The sequence below is a fragment of the Ursus americanus genome, chromosome 7, assembly GCF_024610735.1.
Source record: "Ursus americanus isolate L20-20 chromosome 7, mUrsAme1.1.p, whole genome shotgun sequence".
Classification (NCBI taxonomy): domain Eukaryota; kingdom Metazoa; phylum Chordata; class Mammalia; order Carnivora; family Ursidae; genus Ursus; species Ursus americanus.
This window is the reverse complement of record NC_142133.1, coordinates 10,785,427-10,803,337: the sequence shown is the minus strand read 5'-3', so window position 1 is coordinate 10,803,337 and position 17,911 is coordinate 10,785,427. Positions and strand designations below refer to the sequence as shown.

At 35.7% G+C, this 17,911-nt stretch overlaps 1 protein-coding gene and 1 non-coding gene across 10 annotated transcripts in view; both read right to left on the bottom strand.

Moving 5' to 3' along the window:
- TSGA10 (testis specific 10) overlaps nucleotides 1–17,911 on the bottom strand; it is a 188,743-nt gene that overhangs the window by 126,740 nt on the left and 44,092 nt on the right. For all 9 annotated transcript variants that reach the window (XR_015725131.1, XR_015725129.1, XR_015725132.1 and 6 more), the window contains 5 exons: nucleotides 15,350–15,465; nucleotides 12,584–12,738; nucleotides 8,724–8,779; nucleotides 6,954–7,122; nucleotides 3,767–3,877 (listed from right to left, as the gene is read on the bottom strand). Coding sequence is in view for 1 of the 9 variants with exons in the window: in XM_045771868.2 (XP_045627824.1) it covers nucleotides 3,767–3,877; nucleotides 6,954–7,122; nucleotides 8,724–8,779; nucleotides 12,584–12,738; nucleotides 15,350–15,465 (607 nt within the window). In the remaining 8 variants the exon portion in view is untranslated. The remainder of the gene's footprint in view (nucleotides 1–3,766; nucleotides 3,878–6,953; nucleotides 7,123–8,723; nucleotides 8,780–12,583; nucleotides 12,739–15,349; nucleotides 15,466–17,911) is intronic.
- On the bottom strand, nucleotides 16,428–16,586 carry LOC123776096 (U1 spliceosomal RNA). Its single transcript, XR_006775272.1, has one exon. It is a non-coding gene; the product is annotated as a U1 spliceosomal RNA (small nuclear RNA).

Genomic DNA, 17,911 nt, shown 5'->3' with positions numbered 1-17,911 from the left:
TGAATTTTTTTTTAATTCTTCCGTAATTTCCTGGTTGACCCATTCATTCTTTAGTAGGATGCTCATTAACCTCCAAGTGTCTGAGTTCCTTCCAAATTTCCTCTTGTGATTGAGTTCAAGTTTCGAAGCACTGTGGTCTGAAAATATGCAGGGAATAATCCCAATCTTTTGGTACAGTTGAGACCTGATTTGTGACCCAGTATGTGATCTATTCCGGAGAATGTTCCGTGTGTACTCGAGAAGAATGTGTATTCTGCTGCTTTAGAATAAAATGCTCTGGATATATCTGTGAAGTCAATCTGGTCCAGTGTGTCATTCAAAGCCCTTGTTTCCTTGTTGGTCTTCTGCTTAGATGGTCTGTCCATTGCTGTGAGTGGGGTGTTGAGTCCCCTACTATTGTTGTATTATTATCAATGTGTTTCTTTAATTTGGTTATGAGTTGGTTTATATGATTGGCTGCTCCCGAATTAGGAGCATAAATATTTATAATTATTAGATCTTCTTGTTGGATAGACCCTTTAAGTATGATAAAGTATCCCTCTTCATCCCTTACTACAGTCTTTGGTTTAAATCTAATTTGTCTGATATGAGGATTGCTACCCCAGCTTTCTTTTGATGTCCATTGGCATGATAAATGGTTCTCCACCCCCTCACTTTCAATCTGGAGATGTCTTTAGGTCTAAAATGAGTCTCTCATAGACAGCATATGGATGGGTCTTGCTTTTTTATCCAATCTGATACCCTGCTGTCTTTTGATTGGAGCATTTAGCCCATTTACATTCAGAGTAACTACTGAAAGACATGAATTTAGCGCCATTGTATTACCTGTGAATCCCCTGTTTCTGTAGATCATCTCTGTTTCTTTCTGGTGTATGCTACTTTTAGGCTCTCTCTTCGCTTACAGGATCCCCTTTAACATTTCTTGCAGGGCGGGTTCAGTGATCACAAATTCTTTTAGTTTCTGTTTGTCCTGGAAGCTCTTTCTCTCTCCTTCCATTCTGAATGACAGCCTTGCTTGATAAAGTATTACTGGCTGCATGTTTTTCTCATTTATTACCCTCGATATATTATGCCAGCCCTTTCTGACCTGCCAGGTCTCTGTGGCAGGTCTGCTGCCAGTCTGCTGTTTCTACCATTGTAGGTTAAGGAGCTCTTGCCTCAAGCTGCTTTCAGGATTTTCTCTTTATCTCTGAAATTTGCAAGTGTCACTATTATGTGTTGGGGTGTTAATCTATTTTTATTAATTTTGGGGGGTGTTCTCCCTACCTCTTGGACTTGAATGCCTGTTTCCTCCCCCAGATTAGGGAAGTTCTCAGCTATGATTGGCTAAATACACCTCCTCACTATCTCTTTCTTCTTCCTCTGGGACCCCAATAATTCTAATATTGTTTCGCTTTATTGTATCACTGATTTTTCAAAGCCTCCCCTCATGGTCCATTAGTTGTTTTTCTGTCTATTCCCCAGCTTCCTTCCTTTCCATCATATTGTCTTCTATGTCACTGACTCTCTTCTGCCTCATTTACCCTGTTAGAGCATCCAATTTAGACTGCATCTCAGATAAAGTATTTTTAACTTCAGCCTGATTAGACTTTATTTCTGCACAAAGAGATTCTCTAGGGTCTTTTATGCTTTTTTTCCAAGCCCAGCTAGTGACTTTATAATCATTATCCTGAATTCCAGCTCTGACATTTTACTTATATCCATTTCAACTAAATCTGTGGCAGAGAGTATTACCTCTGGTTCTTTCCTTTGTTTTGAATTCCTCCTAGTCATTTTGCCCAGAGAAGAATGAGAAAACAAAATATATCAACCATGACCCAAGCGAAATACATACTAGACAAATCCAAAGAGGTCAAAATCCAAAAAAGAAAAGAAAAAAAAAAGGGGAAAAAGAGAGAATATTAAGTTCCAGGTGGACAAAACAGGGTGATTCACTTTGTCCTGGGTGTATTTTGGTCTGCTTTTTAGAAGGCACTAAATCCCAAAATTGTACGGAAAGCAAAACTTATATACAAAAATAAAATTGAATACAATGAAAGGAAGCCAAAAATGAAGAATATATCTATAAAATGTAAATGTAAAAATGAAAGTTAAAAAAAGACTTAGAAACAAAGAGCTGATAAAATAAGAAACAAGTTAAAAAGGAAAAAAAGAAAAGGAAAATTTTAAGCTGAAAGATAAAAGAATCATGAAGAAAACCCTCAAATTCTATGTACTATTTTCCCCTAGCTCTGGAGTTTTGCAATTCTGTGTGCTTGATAAACTTGGTATTCCCCTTATGTTACAACTGATCGTCTGGGGGAGGGGCCTGGTGCACTGATTTTCAGGTGTCTTTGCCTGGGCAGAGTTGCACCACCCTTTGCCAGGGGGTCAGGCTCAGTGTAAGCTGCTTCGGGTTTTTCTATGTGGCTTTTGTTCCCTGAAGGCTTTCTGTGCTGCTTCAGAGGATGAAAATGAAAATGTCAGTGCCCCGATCTCCAGCCCTGGAGCTGGAAGATGGCAGCAACCTCTCTTCATAAAACCCTCAGGGAAAAGCAGTCTTCACTTTTGTGTGCACCGAACTCTGCAGACTCCTGCTGTGTGCACCCGCACCAAACCTCCTGGGGAAGGGAGGACGGTCGCCACAGGCCTGCCACTTACAGGGCCCCTGCACAGAGAGTGGTTGCCTGATCCTGCTAGTTTGTGGTTTATGGCAAACCGAGCTGCAAGCCCACTCCTGGGCTTGCTGACCATAGCCAGTTTCCCCACTCCGATGCTTGGGAACTCTGCCAGCTCAGGCAACCCCGCTCCTTCCATGACCCCGAGGAACCTAAGACCACACTATCCCACCTAGGATTCTGCCCCACTATGCCACCTGAGCACCTTTCAGGCAGGGATATCTCTCAGTGGAGCAGACTTCTAAAAGTTCCAATTTTGTGCTCTGGGGCTATATCACTTTCTGGTACCCAGCTTTTAGAGGCTCCCTCCCCCCATCATTTATTGTACTGTATATCTCCTCAGATTCACTTCTCTGCACCTCCTACCTTACAAAAAGTAGTTGCTTTTCTATTTGTAGAATTCCATCAATTCTTTTCTTACATCTCAGGTTGAATTCATAGGTGTTCAGAATGATTTGATAGTTACCCAGCTAAATTGAAGGGAACAGATGAAACGAGGTCCCCTACTCTTCTGCCATCTTGCCTCCCTCTCCCAACTATAGTATTTTTGAAAATATTTTACCAAATGGGCTTATCTAACATCCTCGGTCAAGCTGTCTGTTTATTCCAGGGTTGCCACACATATACCCAGATTTATTTGGTATTATCTGATGTATGCTACAAGTGTCTCGTCAAATGGTTACTAACCAGGGAAGTACAGAGCAGAGCCATCTACTCTCAGGTCCTAAGAAACAGATGTCCCCATAACACTGTGATCAATTCTGATCTGCTACACAGTCAGGTGGAGCCTCTTTAGCCAAAGATTTGTAAACAAAACTACCATTTTTCAAATATAAGTGAGCCCAAGTTGATTCTTGTCCTTTGTCTTTCATCCAATTAGCAGGATTCTACTTATCTAGAATGACTTAGTGGCAAACTAAAAATGACATATTCTTGAGTTATCCTTCTGGACATTGGTGACATTCTAAATATACAGTCAACCCATCATTGTCAACACAAAAATATGCTATGTATTAAGGAAACACTTGTTTCAACTGTCCCTATGAACAATAATTTTAGCAAAATCTCTTAATTATCATAAGCAAAGAGAAAAAAAACTATATACATACTTCAGATTTTAATATATTCTTCAACTTGTTAACCTCCAAATTAGTATCTTGGACCTTCTGTTTTATGTCATTAAGTTCATTGTGCGTATCATTCAATTTTTTAGACAGGACCTACAAGAAAAAGATAGCTAGATTTGACTACAAAAAAGTAAAAAATTGGTCTATGTCAAAAGCCACCATAAAGTTTAAGTATTTATAATAAATAATGATAAATAAAAGTACATATACCTAATATATAAAACTCATAAAAACCCAAAACACTTCAAGTCTTCATGCTTTTAACATCACACTCTTTGCCTTAAGACCTTGCAACTTCTTCCAGTGAGTCGAAGTCCATTTAACCACAGCTCTATCTAAACTTGCCTTCACAATTTGTTTGGCTAATGGGACAATAAACAATATGACAAATATAGGCTTGAAAATTATTTATTTATTGGGACTTTCTGTTTGCTTCTTTTGGGAATACTGCAACTATTACCATGTGAATAAATCTGGGTGAGGCTGTGGGATAATGGGAGACATAAGGCCCATCATCCCACTAGGGAAAAAACAAAACAGAAAACACAAGAATTGAAATAGTAAATGAGCGAAGAACCCAAGCAGACAATTCACAAAAAGGAAGCACGAGTAGATAATACTTGAAAAAAGTTAAAATTTACTAGTAATCAAAAAACATTTTTAAAAATTTTTTAACTTTTAAATTTTTACATTTTAATTTGAAATGTTTTAAAAATTAAACACTATTTTGTCTATCAAATTAGCAAAGAAATAAAGTTATTCTGTTACAGCAAGGAATAAGCATTTCCATGAATCTTGGAGTAAACATAAATTTCCAAAAAGCAAATCTGTGATTTGCTATCTGCTATCTATAATCTATTTCAAGAAACATTTTTAAATGCTCATAAAAACAGGAAAGACAAATATGTTGTTTTTGTTGAACACAGATACATGAGTATTCACTACCTTTGAAAATTTCCACTTATAAAGGTTTTTTTTTAATTTAGAAAAGAAACTTATAAGCTTTGATTTGATTTGAAAGTAAATCTAGTAAAATTTAACATAAAGAATGTTCACTAAGGCCTAATTTTTTATGGTGACAATATTTATCCACATTAAGTGAATGATGCAGTAAATGATAGTACCTACATAGTGGTATAACCACATACAACATTATATATCTATAAGAAATGTTTAGAATAATTTTTAATAACAGAGGAAATTTTTCATCTATATTTTGTGGAAAAGTCAGGATAAAACACTAAAAATACTTCATCCCAATTCATTAAAAATTGTGGTTTTGAGGATGATATTTTTTAAAGGTTTCTGCTTTCCAACTTTTCTATGATATGGGTTCTAAGCTTGTGGTGCACAGAGGGATCCATCTTCTATACCTTGGGCCTTTAACTCAAAGGAAAAAACTACTCTTGAACAAATGTAAGTTATTATAACACCAATTTTCTTCTGATTATGAAATATGTTTATGAAGTTTTAACAAAGCAAGGGAGTGGTTATGATGTCACAGTAAGCTAATAATATCTACAAGATATTTATCCAGTGATTATGCTGGACACTCCTATTAGTGCTTTCTAGACATATTCTCATTTGCTCTCCATTTTTATTTTTATAAACTGAGATTTAGAGAAGTTAAATGGTATGATCACACAGACAGGCAGGAGATTCAAACACATGAGTCTTAAATACTCCACTCTACTGCCTTATTATGTAGAAAAAAGCATGATATAAAGTGGCATGTGGTTTTATCTCAGTTACGTTAAAAAGTTCATGTAAATAAAAGTACAAAAAGTATTTAAAATACATGGAAAATCAGTAAAAAAAAAATACGTTAACAGTGGTTAAGTCTGGTAAAAAGGAGAGTGCTTAATCTACTTTTTCATAAATATAAGTTACATTTACCTTTAGCCTATCTGCTCTAGCTATAAGCAGAGTACACAAAAGTAGATTCTATAAATTCATACCTTTGTTTTTGCTATACATTAACTTTTTAAAAATAAACTTTTAGAAGAGTTTTAGATTTACAGAAAAGTTGTGAAATTAGTACAGAAAGTCCCCATCTGCCCTACACTTGGTGTCTTCTTATATTAGTATGGTACATTTATCACCATTAATAAAGCAACATTGATATATTACTAACTAAAGTCCATATTTTATGCAAAATTCCTTCATTTTTATGTAGTATGCCTTTTCTGTCCCAGGATCCCATTATTCATTAACTTAAAAAAAATAAAAGATTTATTTATTTTGAGAGAGAAAGAGCATGAGCAGGGGGAGGAGCAGCAGGAGAGGGAGAGAGAGAATCTGAAGCAGACACCCTGCTGAGCATGGAGCCCCATGTGGGCTCGATCTCACTTGGGCTCAATCTCACCACTGTGAGATCATGACCTGAGCCAAAATCAAGAGTCGGATGCTTAGCTGACTGAGCCACACAGGTGCTCCTCATTAACTTTTGACCAAAGTATTTTAACATCTCAGGCAATTTTTTTTATAATTAACAAAGCATTGCATCTTTATATCTGTTTATGTAAATTAAAAATATTTAACAGTTAAAAATATACACTTTCATGATGCAAACTAAACACACTCAGAATGACAGTAAGTGGGGGAATCATTTAGACTAAATCATTTTAAGGGGGTAAGAAAGCTTCCAAAAGGAGTTTTTTAATGTTCAAATTAAAATAATGATATTGGAAATGAAAAGAGTGGATACACTGAAATATATTGGCTTTAAAAAATGGGAATAATTATAAAAGAAAATTTCCCAAAGAATCACCATGCTAATGAGGACCAAAATATGTGGCACAGTCCATACACTCACACTTAAACAGAATAATTGTCTGTCAAATAAATCTACCCCCTCTCAAAAGTTTCTGAAAGCTTTTATCTTCCTTTGTTGATTTGTTCAAATATTTATTCTCAAGTAAGGAAGTACTTCCTAAGGTTTGATATAATAGTATAAATCTATTATATCATCACTCCCTCTCTCCTTTAATACTTCATGTCTGAGAATTTCATTTAGAAATTATGTGGCATATTCTGTGTAATAAAAGTTAAAAAAAAAAAAAAGGCTGATTCCAAAGCCTGAGCTCTTCTACAGAATGAAATGAGGACTGTGTCTCAGAATAAAACAAAAATTTTTCTTGGAGAAAAAAGATTCTAGGAAAAAGTATACCTGGTTTTCTTGTTTAGCTTTAGAAAACTGTTCTTGGAGATTGTCATTCTCATGAGCCAAGATATCTCTTTCCCTGGCAATCTGAGCCAGCTCATCATTTGTTTCATCCAATTGCCGACGCATTCTGGAAATGTCTTGTTCACACATAATTAGGGCTTCAGTAGACTGTCTATTCCACAAATCAGACAGTACATAAGAAGAGACATTTTACCAAAAACAAAATAACAAATTCTCATAAGACAGAAGATGGACAGTTTAGCATGAAAACTTTTGATGTTTTAAAAACATTCAAAATTTAAATATAGTTCATTGGAGTTTCTCTTTTGCCCACGTTTCACTACAAAAAAGGATGCTAAATACATAATAGTTATTTGCTAAGTATTTCAAAACTTCTGAAGCTCAAGTATAAGAAAGCCTTCATCCTATCTTTAGCTGCTATAGCTTAGTCTTCTTTGCAGGTTCCTCGACCTCTGTCCTCTTAAAAATTAATGGTTCTCAGGGCTTCACTCTCAGCCTCCTGATTCTTCTCACTCCACCCCTTCTCTCAGAAAATCCTATTCATAGCCATGGCTCCCAGTCCCATCTTCAGACGACTCTGAAATCTTATCTCTAGCCCCAGCCTCTTCCTTAATACTGCAAACTTGTATTTAACTGATTATTATTATTTTTTTTTAATGATTTTTTATTATATTATGTTAGTCACCATACAGTACATCCCCGGTTTCCGATGTAAGGCTCGATGATTCATTAGTTGTGTATAACACCCAGTGCACCATGCAATACGTGCCCTCCTTACTACCCATCACCGGTCTATCCCATTCCCCCACCCCCCTCCCCTCTGAAGTCCTCAGTTTGTTTCTCATAGTCCATAGTCTCTCATGCTTCATTCCCCCTTCTGATTACCCCCCCCTTTCTTTATCCCTTTCTTCCCCTACTGATCATCCTAGTTCTTATTTAACTGATTATTAGACATATCTGCAAGAAAGTCTCAAAGGCTCTTCAAATTCAGAGGAAAATCATGTTTCCATATACTTCCATAATGTCCAGTATTCATCCCCAGTCAGAAACCTGGCATTTTCCTAGATTCTTCCCCTTATATAAGCACCTCACTCCTCTGTCTCCCAACCCATCTACCCCAATCTATCATCATCTCTTTGGCCTGGGTAATCTTTCTTTTTTTTTTTTTTAAAGATGTTATTAATTTAGTTGACAGAGACAGCCAGCGAGAGAGGGAACACAAGCAGGGGGAGTGGGAGAGGAAGAAGCAGGCTCATAGCAGAGGAGCCTGATGTGGGGCTCGATCCCATAATGCCGGGATCACACCCTGAGCAGAAGGCAGATGCTTAACGACTGCGCCACCCAGGCGCCCCCTGGGTAATCTTTCTAACACAAAAATCTCCCCAATTTTAATGATTTCTTCTTGTCCAAAAGATAAAATAGACTCATTTGTCTATACCACAGGCCTCTGCCTATTTAGCATTTAGCATTTCCTTTCATAGTTTCTCTTACACTTTGGGTTCCAACACACTCACCTATTTGTTATTCAAGAGGCTCTTGAACATGATCTGTGGTTCTTTGCTATTCTTTTTACGTTTACTTGGCCAACACCATATTTTCTTATACTTCCCTAGACAGATTTATGCCTCCTTTCAACATTAGAAAGTTATTACCTCATATGTAACACTGAGACCCTTGTCTCCTACTATCTTTTTACCTAACAGTACTTTGCCCCCAAAAACTGCTCAAATTTTTGTTGAGTGAATGATTTACCTTGATGCCTGTTCCATCTCAGCAATGATATTCTTCATGCCTGAAATGGTCTTTTCCTTGAAAAATAATATAAGTATTAAATAAAAAATTATTTTAAATTATTTCTCTTAAAACTAAATGAAAAAAAAGAAATTTTCCCCTCCCTTTTTGATTCCCATTTGGTTTTAAATATTTACATTCTATTCTTCTTTTCTACACTTTAAAACTGAAGCTTAAATATCAGTGTATTTGTACTGGATAAAAACAAGATTATGCTTATTAAAGACTACACTTGGGTGCATTGATATGAGATCCATATAGCAAATACTTTGTTAAAATGTATTGTGTAGTCGCTCGGCAACACAAGGACCTCATAAGACCCTGTTTTTATTGGCAAAACAGTGGTTTGGCATTGGAGTGTTTTATACTGGGAACAGAAATGATTCACCTCCTCATTGGTCCATGCTGTAAAGCCCAGGAAAGTGAATCATGTAACACTAATTTTAGTTCTGAGCAATAATAACTTTGATCAAGTAAATTATTTATATTAGTCATCAACATCATCTTCAAAAAGCTATTCCAACTGAATTACTTATAAAAGTATACTATTAAGTGTGAGCTAATAAAGAGATAAGCATTATGCCTACAGCAAAGGTATAAAAAAAATAAACTACTGACATTCTCCTTTTTCGAGGGTGTGGTGAGGGAATACAATTAACAGTATCAGTTAAGGCTCAAGGTGTGCATACCTTAATGCCATCAATACCATCTCTACACCTCCTCCTTTTAAAACTCTCATTGATCCTAACTAGTTACAGATAACTATACACAGATACTTAGGGCTTCATTAGACCTAAAAAAAAGTAGGAAAATTATTCTTTCACTAAATAACCACATTTCATTTTGCCCTTTAAATTTTCAAATCCTTAGTAACCAAGTAGCAAGATGAACAACTAAACCCATATTTCCCAACCAGTTCTGCTCCTGTTTTTTTAGAAAGTCAGTTGTGTGTGTGTGAGTGTGTGTATTATCTTCCTTTATTCTTGTGCTCCTCTCGAGGCTATTTTTAGCTCCAATTTCTCATTCTGCTTTCTGGTAGAATGGTGCAGAGTCCACATCTGGCAGTAATGGATATCAGGGTATGGTTAAAATACATACTAGCAAAGCAGTTAAACCCCTTTAAGAAGCACAAGCCAATTAGAGAAAATACTGCTTAAAATAGAATATTTACACAAGGTTTTGAAATATAACTTCATACATTTCTAAATAAATTCTAAAACACTAACTGAACTTCTAGTTTTTCTGAAACCCATTATTTGGTTAAACTTTAAATATGGTTTATAAGTCTATATAGGACTTCCTTTATCAGTAGAAATTTATACTGAAAGTAAGACTCTCTGAGAACATTGTAAAGCATCCAGGATAACAAAATTATTGGGTAGAATCAAATAATACATCCTCTTAGCTTATTTTTCTCTTAATATGACCCTAATACCACCATTTCCCAAATTGTTGAAATCTATGCCATCATTATCAATTTAATATTCCTTGTACAACCTCGACATGCTTAACCAGAGACACAGACTCAAGTTAATTATTAAAAATTCAATGTGAAAAGGATGGTCATAAATCTACTTAGAAAAAATAAACAACCTAAAATGTTACACAAATAGTACTGTCTTTTATTATTCAAAAATATGTGAACTTGCTATCAAGTTTTCTAACTTTAATTGGTAGCAACTAGGAAAATATCTTTTAAAACTATGATTACCAGAAAAAAAATTTCCCCTTATTCACTATAATGTAGGCTTTTTCCATTGTAATTTATTTCTGTAATCACCAGATAAGACTGCAAAATTACTTCTTTTTACTGAAGGGTATTTGTAAATTCAGTTCTGAAATATCATTGTAGAGCATATTTCCTCTTTTGAATGTCTAACACTGTTTTAAAAAGTTATTTTCCCTTCAAAGGATGGATGTGTTTACATTCATGATCTTACATGAAGTTCCTGATTTTGAAATGGACTTGTAACTCAATATTCCTTGTGAAGAAAAAAACAATGTTGGTAAGTTAGCAGAATTGAAGAAACATGAAATATTAGACATAGCAGAGGAAAATGATTCAGAAATTTCTACAGAATTTGTTTCTAAATGTTAGTCTTTTAAAGAAAATCGTGTCGAACTATTCAAAGTGTTCTGAATACAATCAGAAGTAAAACTCTACTCCCCCCGCAAAACCCATAAAATATCAAAAATATGAAGGCATAACTATAATTAGTCAGCCTTTTCAAAAAATAAGCCAAAATTTACTATCTGATGGACTTGTATAGCAAAATTTCAGTTGTGCTGTGAATAGATTCCCAAATCTAATCACTTCACTTCAACCTTCTCTCCAAACTTAAAAATCTAAGAGCCTATGACTGTTTCAACTATGTGTTCCAAAGACATGTCAATAATCTTCCTAAGCCTGTTTTATTTCTGTTTCCTAGTTCATGCATGGGAACTATTCATGTAGTTCCTAAGTCAGGAAGCACATCTTGTCAATCTTCCTTTAAAGATCTATTTCTCTTATAGATACTGCCATTATTCTAATAAAATTCCTATCATTTTACTTGTAGCTGGTATCCTTGTCACTATTCTCATTTCCCTATAATCCATCCTTTACATGGACTAACAAGTGCCAGAATATTTGTTTCAACATAAAGATCTAATTGCAACACATCATTTACATTATTTCAATGGTCCTCTATATCCATGATGATAGAGTCTAAACTCAATATCAAATGTATTTCCATGATTTGTTGCTTAACCCTCCCATCTCATCTTTTGCCCCCCAGCCCTGCTCCCATACTGACCTCTCTTGAAATTCATAGAAGCTGTTTTACCTGTCTGGATCACCCTTTCTCTCAGTGTCCCTTTTGTCTAAATCTTGTCCTGACTATTCCTAGTCATCACAGGGCAGTCCAGGCACCATCACTTCCTGGAAGGCTCTCTAGATCTTTCTCCTCTCCTAATCCAACCTTCAGGTTGAATTAGGTACGTTTCTAACTCCATTTGCACATTGTGCACATGTCACTTTAGCACTTAGTACATCCCATCATGATAACATCTTAATTTATCTTTCTCCCAATTATACTGTAGCCTTTTAGAAGGCATACCCACTCATCCTCAGTTTCTAACATTATACCTGGTACATGTCAATAAATGTTTGTTGAATGCATGCATGGATGGACGGATGGATAAAGGAATGAATCAGATCCCTTAGAGAGGGAAAAGACCATTCCAATGATGCTGCCTTTGCTTAAATCATTTGTGGGAAACAGTTTAGGAACTGTCTTCAGAATTGGTTTATGAAAAAGAAAAGGGTATCAATATTTCCCTGCCTTTTTGGCAACACCTTTGTTATTGTTGTTTGAACAACAAAAAATGTGGGATGGAGATTATCATCCGGCTTTATTCACCAGCTACGTATGATCTACTCTCAAAAGCTGAGGATGGTGCAAAAATATGCTCCTAGTTTTGAGCACAATTAAAAAGGCAGTTTTCATGGACATACTGCTTCCTAAGGTGGCTGCCTGAAAATATAAGTTCTGGTGTTCTTTAAAAAAGAAATCAGTCTCACTGCTTTATTACCATGCTTCACATTTTGATTTTTGAATTAGTTATTATCAGTGAGTGTTAATCACAAATTTATGAGAGAAAATCAATTTAAAATATAAGCTAGTGGACCTGGCCACATAGTTCCCAAGACTATCTTGAAATATTTCCAAATCAAATTTTATAGTTTCAACTCTCTAGAAAGAAAAACTTGAGAAAATCCTATTACTTGATTCAGATTCAAGTTCAAACGTTTCTTTTAAGCTACAGTTCTCAGAACATACTTTCATTGCCAAACTCTCTCCAAGGGATGCAATATTCTCAGATTTTTTATCCAAACATGCTTGCAGGCATTCCTTTTCTTTAGCCAGATCGTTGAGGGTTGCACCAAGAATGCTGATTTCTTCTCTCTGGGCAATACTTTGCCTGGTAAAATTATCTAAACATGTAATCATAAAGGCATTGTTTTAATCAAGATAATTTTTTTCCAATTCGAGCAGATTAAAATACTTTTCAAAGTAAACTATCCTATATTGCATTCAATGACTAAAAATAAGTACTGTATCCCAAATAAAAAATGGCTTTTGTTGTTACTGATTAAAAACTAAGATGAACCATGAAATTCTAAATGACTCATAAATGTAAAAGCACAATTAACACATTTAAATTAGAACAGCAAAGGAAAGCTCTATAGCATAAGTTCTCAAAGTAGATTTACATGTGTGGTGGGGGAGGAAAGGGTGAGTGGCCAAAATGAGTGGAATATTAAAACCACCTGTGACCTCTCTCCCTCTGATTTCCCCACCCTCTAACCTAGAATCACCATTGCATATAAGTTGGTGACTAAAAGATCTTAATATAATATTTAATTAGGTCATCTTCAGAATCAAATGTCTCCTGATATTCTGATTTTTCTAAAGTAGGGTTATTAAAAAAATCCCACAAAGTCTGATTCGATTTGTGATAACACTGGCAAGCCACTGGCAATGTTGAAGGTCTGACTGATCGGTATAGAATAGTGGTTTTCAAATCATAGTTTTTTAACCAGCACCATTAGCATCATCTGCAAACTTGTCAGAAATATAAATTCTGAGGTCTCACACCAGACCTACTGAATCAGAAATTCTGAGTGGGCAGAGCAATTTATGTTTTCACAAGCACCACACCCATGTGATTCTAACTTCTGACAAAGTTTGAGAAGCACTTGAGGAAATTAGTACAGATACAAAAAGCCTTGGCCATATCTTACTTCAAGGACCTAGCTCCAGTGATGTTTAGTAGCTCCAAATGATTCTGACACACACCGAAGTTTGAGAAATCCCAGTCTAGAGCTCTACAAGGGAAGCTCTGTTACACCAGACCTCTAGGTAAATCCTTGCCAACAGTCATCCAAAGCAGTGCTGAGAGAGGTAAAACCATATGCCAAGAGGATGATCTATATAGTACTTAAAAGCACATCATGTCCCTTTTCCAGAGAGTACTGTCTTTAAGGTAAACCACATGTTTTAGGGTATTCTGATATTTGAGTTCATTCCCACTGGCCTAAAATAAATGTATTTTAAAACTCTAAAACAGCTTTACTATCTCCTACCTTAAAAAAATATCCTCAACCCCGCATCCCACTCAAGTTACCACACCGTTTTCCTGCTTCTGTTAATAGCTAAGCTGAAGAGACTTCTATTCTCTCCCATCCCTACCTTCTCACTTCCCAATCATTCCTCAGCCTACTCCATCTTCCACATCCAACACTCCATTCACACTTTGTCAATGTTACCAAATGTGCCAAATCCAATGTGCCAAATCCAATCAATATTTTTCATCTTCATCTTATTGTGTCAGATATAAAGATATCTGACAATTGATCATACCCTCTTTTAAAAGTATTTTGCTCTCTGGGGCGCCTGGGTGGCACAGCGGTTAAGCTTCTGCCTTCGGCTCAGGGCGTGATCCCGGTGTTCTGGGATCGAGCCCCACATCAGGCTCCTCCGCTATGAGCCTGCTTCTTCCTCTCCCACTCCCCCTGCCTGTGTTCCCTCTCTCACTGGCTGTCTCTATCTCTGCCGAATAAATAAATAAAATCTTTAAAAAAAAAAAAAAGTATTTTGCTCTCTTGCCTCCCAAAATAACACTCACTTCTGGGTTTTCTTCCTACTTCTTTGGCTTCTTCTTACTGAGTCCTGGATCCTCTTCTCCTCATTCTCTATATTTTCCCTAGGTAATTTCATGGTTTTAAAATATCATTTATATGCTGATGTGTCCCAGATGTATATCTTTAGCTTAGATTTCTCTTCTGACATAAAAACTTATCTATTAACTTCTTACCTTACATTTTTACTTAAACTGAAAATATCCAAAACTGAGTTCTTTAATATTCCCCTTCTATAGGTCTCTTGTAATATTTCCTATCTTAATAAAAAGCACTTCTACTCACCTAATTATTTACATCAGACATTTTTGAACTACAAAACAGAAAATGTTAAAAAATATTCCCCATTTTAAGATGGGCTTTTTAACAGTCCTGGCTAAAATTTTACTTTACAGTTATAAGAAGATTAAGTTGTGACCACATTTCATAGAGATCACTGGTAAGAAACATAAATAGGACACTTCATAAAAATAATTTTCTCTATGAACCCAAGTGACAGCATATAGTCAAATATATGTACACTTCCCACCAGAAGTAATACACAGATATGTACCATGTTTCATTAACTTTATGGACAAGCCACAATGTAGTACGAAAACTTGTAAATTTACAAGGGATCATTACAAATTTATAAAGTGTCACGCTTTATTTAGCTATTTCTGCATTGAAAAATATAAAGCCATGTCTAAGTATTTTTGGTCCTAAACATAAGTAAAAAATTTTACTATCAAAGAAAAAACACATTTTCCACAATTCTTCATTGATAAACTTCTAATTTATGGGCCTATTTCCAGGTTTATCTATGTTATAACTGAAGAGAAGGAAACATGTTTTTCTACCACACTTTAAAATATATATATATTTATGTACGTATATATTTATTTATCAGGGAAAAAAAACTCACCAATTTTTTCATCCAAGCACATAATTTTCTCCTGAGTAAGCTGTAGCTCATACTTTTTCTTAGCAAGATGTCGCTGAGTATCAGAAAGATCTTTTTCTGTGTTTTCATATAAAAGTCTGTAAACATTTTAATAATAAAACTAATTCTGAAATTTATATGTTTTATCAACTTTCTAGTGTATTTAAATCTAAAAACTGGTAAGGACAGTAATATACATTTTTTCTTTTTAATAATTTCTTTATAAAAGTATATTATAGGAAGTTTGGAGAATAAAGGGTAAAAAGGAACCCTCAAGCTACCACTCCATAAAAGCTACTATTAGCATTTTGGTGTTCACTATTCAGTATTTTTTCACAATATATATTTTTAAGTTACCATACTATAAATACAAAATTGAATCCTGATTTTTTTTCCGCTTACACTTAATCTTTAATATTTTTCAATCCAATAATACAGCCCTCCAAATCATTTTCTGGCTGACAAATATTATATGAGGAATAGCCTTTTTTTTTTTTAAGATTTTATTTATTTATTTATTTGTCAGAGAGAGAAAGAGTGCACATGCAGGTGGAGCAGGAGGCAGAGGGAGAAGCAGGCTCACTGCCAAGCAAGGAGCTCGTGACCTGAGCTGAAGGCAGACACTTAACCGACTGAGCCACCCAGGCGCCCCAAACATTAAGTACTCTTTTTTTTTTTTTAAAGATTTTATTTATTTATTTGACAGAGAGAGAGACAGCCAGCAAGAGAGGGAACACAAGCAGGGGGAGTGGGAGAGGAAGAAGCAGGCTCATAGCAGAAGAGCCTGATGTGGGGCTCGATCCCAGATCGCCGGGATCACGCCCTGAGCCAAAGGCAGACGCTTAACCGCTGTGCCACGCAGGCGCCCCAAACATTAAGTACTCTTGACACAACATCCACACAAAGCTTCTAAACCAGGTTATCACATACCCCACCACAACCTAAATATTAAAAACAAAAACCCCTTCAGTATATACACGCCAAGAGAATCTACTGTGAAAAAAAATAAAACACTATCAAAAGTATAAATAACTGAAGTCTTCACTTCAACAAAGAAAACAAGGGGAAAGCACAAACACAGTCCCCCACTACCACAAATTATGCCGTCAAGTTTCCCACATTTGGGGGAAATTGCAGGGGTCAGCACATCGATGGAGTGCAATGGATAAGCTTTGCCCTGGGAAAACCACTTTCTTGAGTAAAACAGTAAGAAAATTTTTGAAAATATAGGTAAATTCCACTTTAGTCCAAATGAAGAATCTTTTCATATGCCTTGACAAATTATTTTCTTAGCTTTTTTTCTTGTAAAGCAGCATTTAAAAAAAATGCATGCTAAGGGGTGCCTGGCTGGCTCAGTCAGTGGAGCGCACAACTCTTGATCTCGAGGTTGTGGGTTTAAGCCCCATATTGGGAATAGAAATTACTTTTAAAAAATCTTTAAAAAATGCATGCTAAAATCAGAAGCATAAATGTAACAAGTCTATCAATTCATATGATAATGATGAGTCCTGAAAGAGGATTGCGGCAAAACCTTCCAGCGCACACTGTGGCTATTCTAACGCTGTTAAATTGCACTGCAGACATATACTTTTCAAAATAGCCATATCCCCCAGCACAACACACGGATCCATCTATTAAGAAAAACAAAACAGAAAACTACGCACATAATCAGAAGTTCTCAAATCAGACCTTTAAGTCACTGACCAATAAACCTACACCTCATACAGACATTTAAGCAATAAAAACTTCAGAAATAAAGCTGGTAGCTTCTTTTGCAGACTCGTGTAACACTGATGTCAGAAAAGACTCTTACAACTCCTCTAAGATACATTTAGAACTTTAAGCAACCTACTTTTTTTTTCAAATGCCCAGAGTCCTAGAAGAGATTTTTGGTTGCTTCCAAGGTTGGGCAATTAAAGCTGCTGTAAACATCGTGTGCAGATATTTGTGTGCACATAAGATTCCACCTACTTTGAGTAAATACCACAGAGCACTGTATGGTAAGAGTGTGTTTAGCTTTGTAGAAATCGCCAAACTGTTAATAAAGTGGCTGTGCCATTTTAAATTCCCACCAGCAATGAGTAAGAGTTCCTGTTGACCCACATCCTCACCAGCATTTGTTGTCAGTGATCCAGATTTTGCCCATTCTAATAGGTATGTAATGGTATCTCACTGTTGTTTTAATTTGCATTTCCCTGATGACCTCTAATGTAGAGCATCTTTTCATATGCTTATTTGCGATCTGTATATCTTCTTGTGGAGGTCTGCTAAGGTCTTTGGCCCATTTTTTAATTGGGTTGTTTGTTTTCTTATTGTTGAGTTTTTAAAGAATTCTGTGTATGTTTTAAATAACAGTTCTTGATCAGCTGTGTCTTTTGCAAATATTATCTCCCAGTCTGTGGCTTGGCTTCTCATGTTCTTGACATTGTCTTTAATTTTAATGAAGTACAGTTAATCAATTATTTCTTGCACAGGTTGTGCCTTTGCTGTTATACCTAAAAAGTCATCTACATATTGAAGGTCATCTAGGTTTTCTCCTGTTAT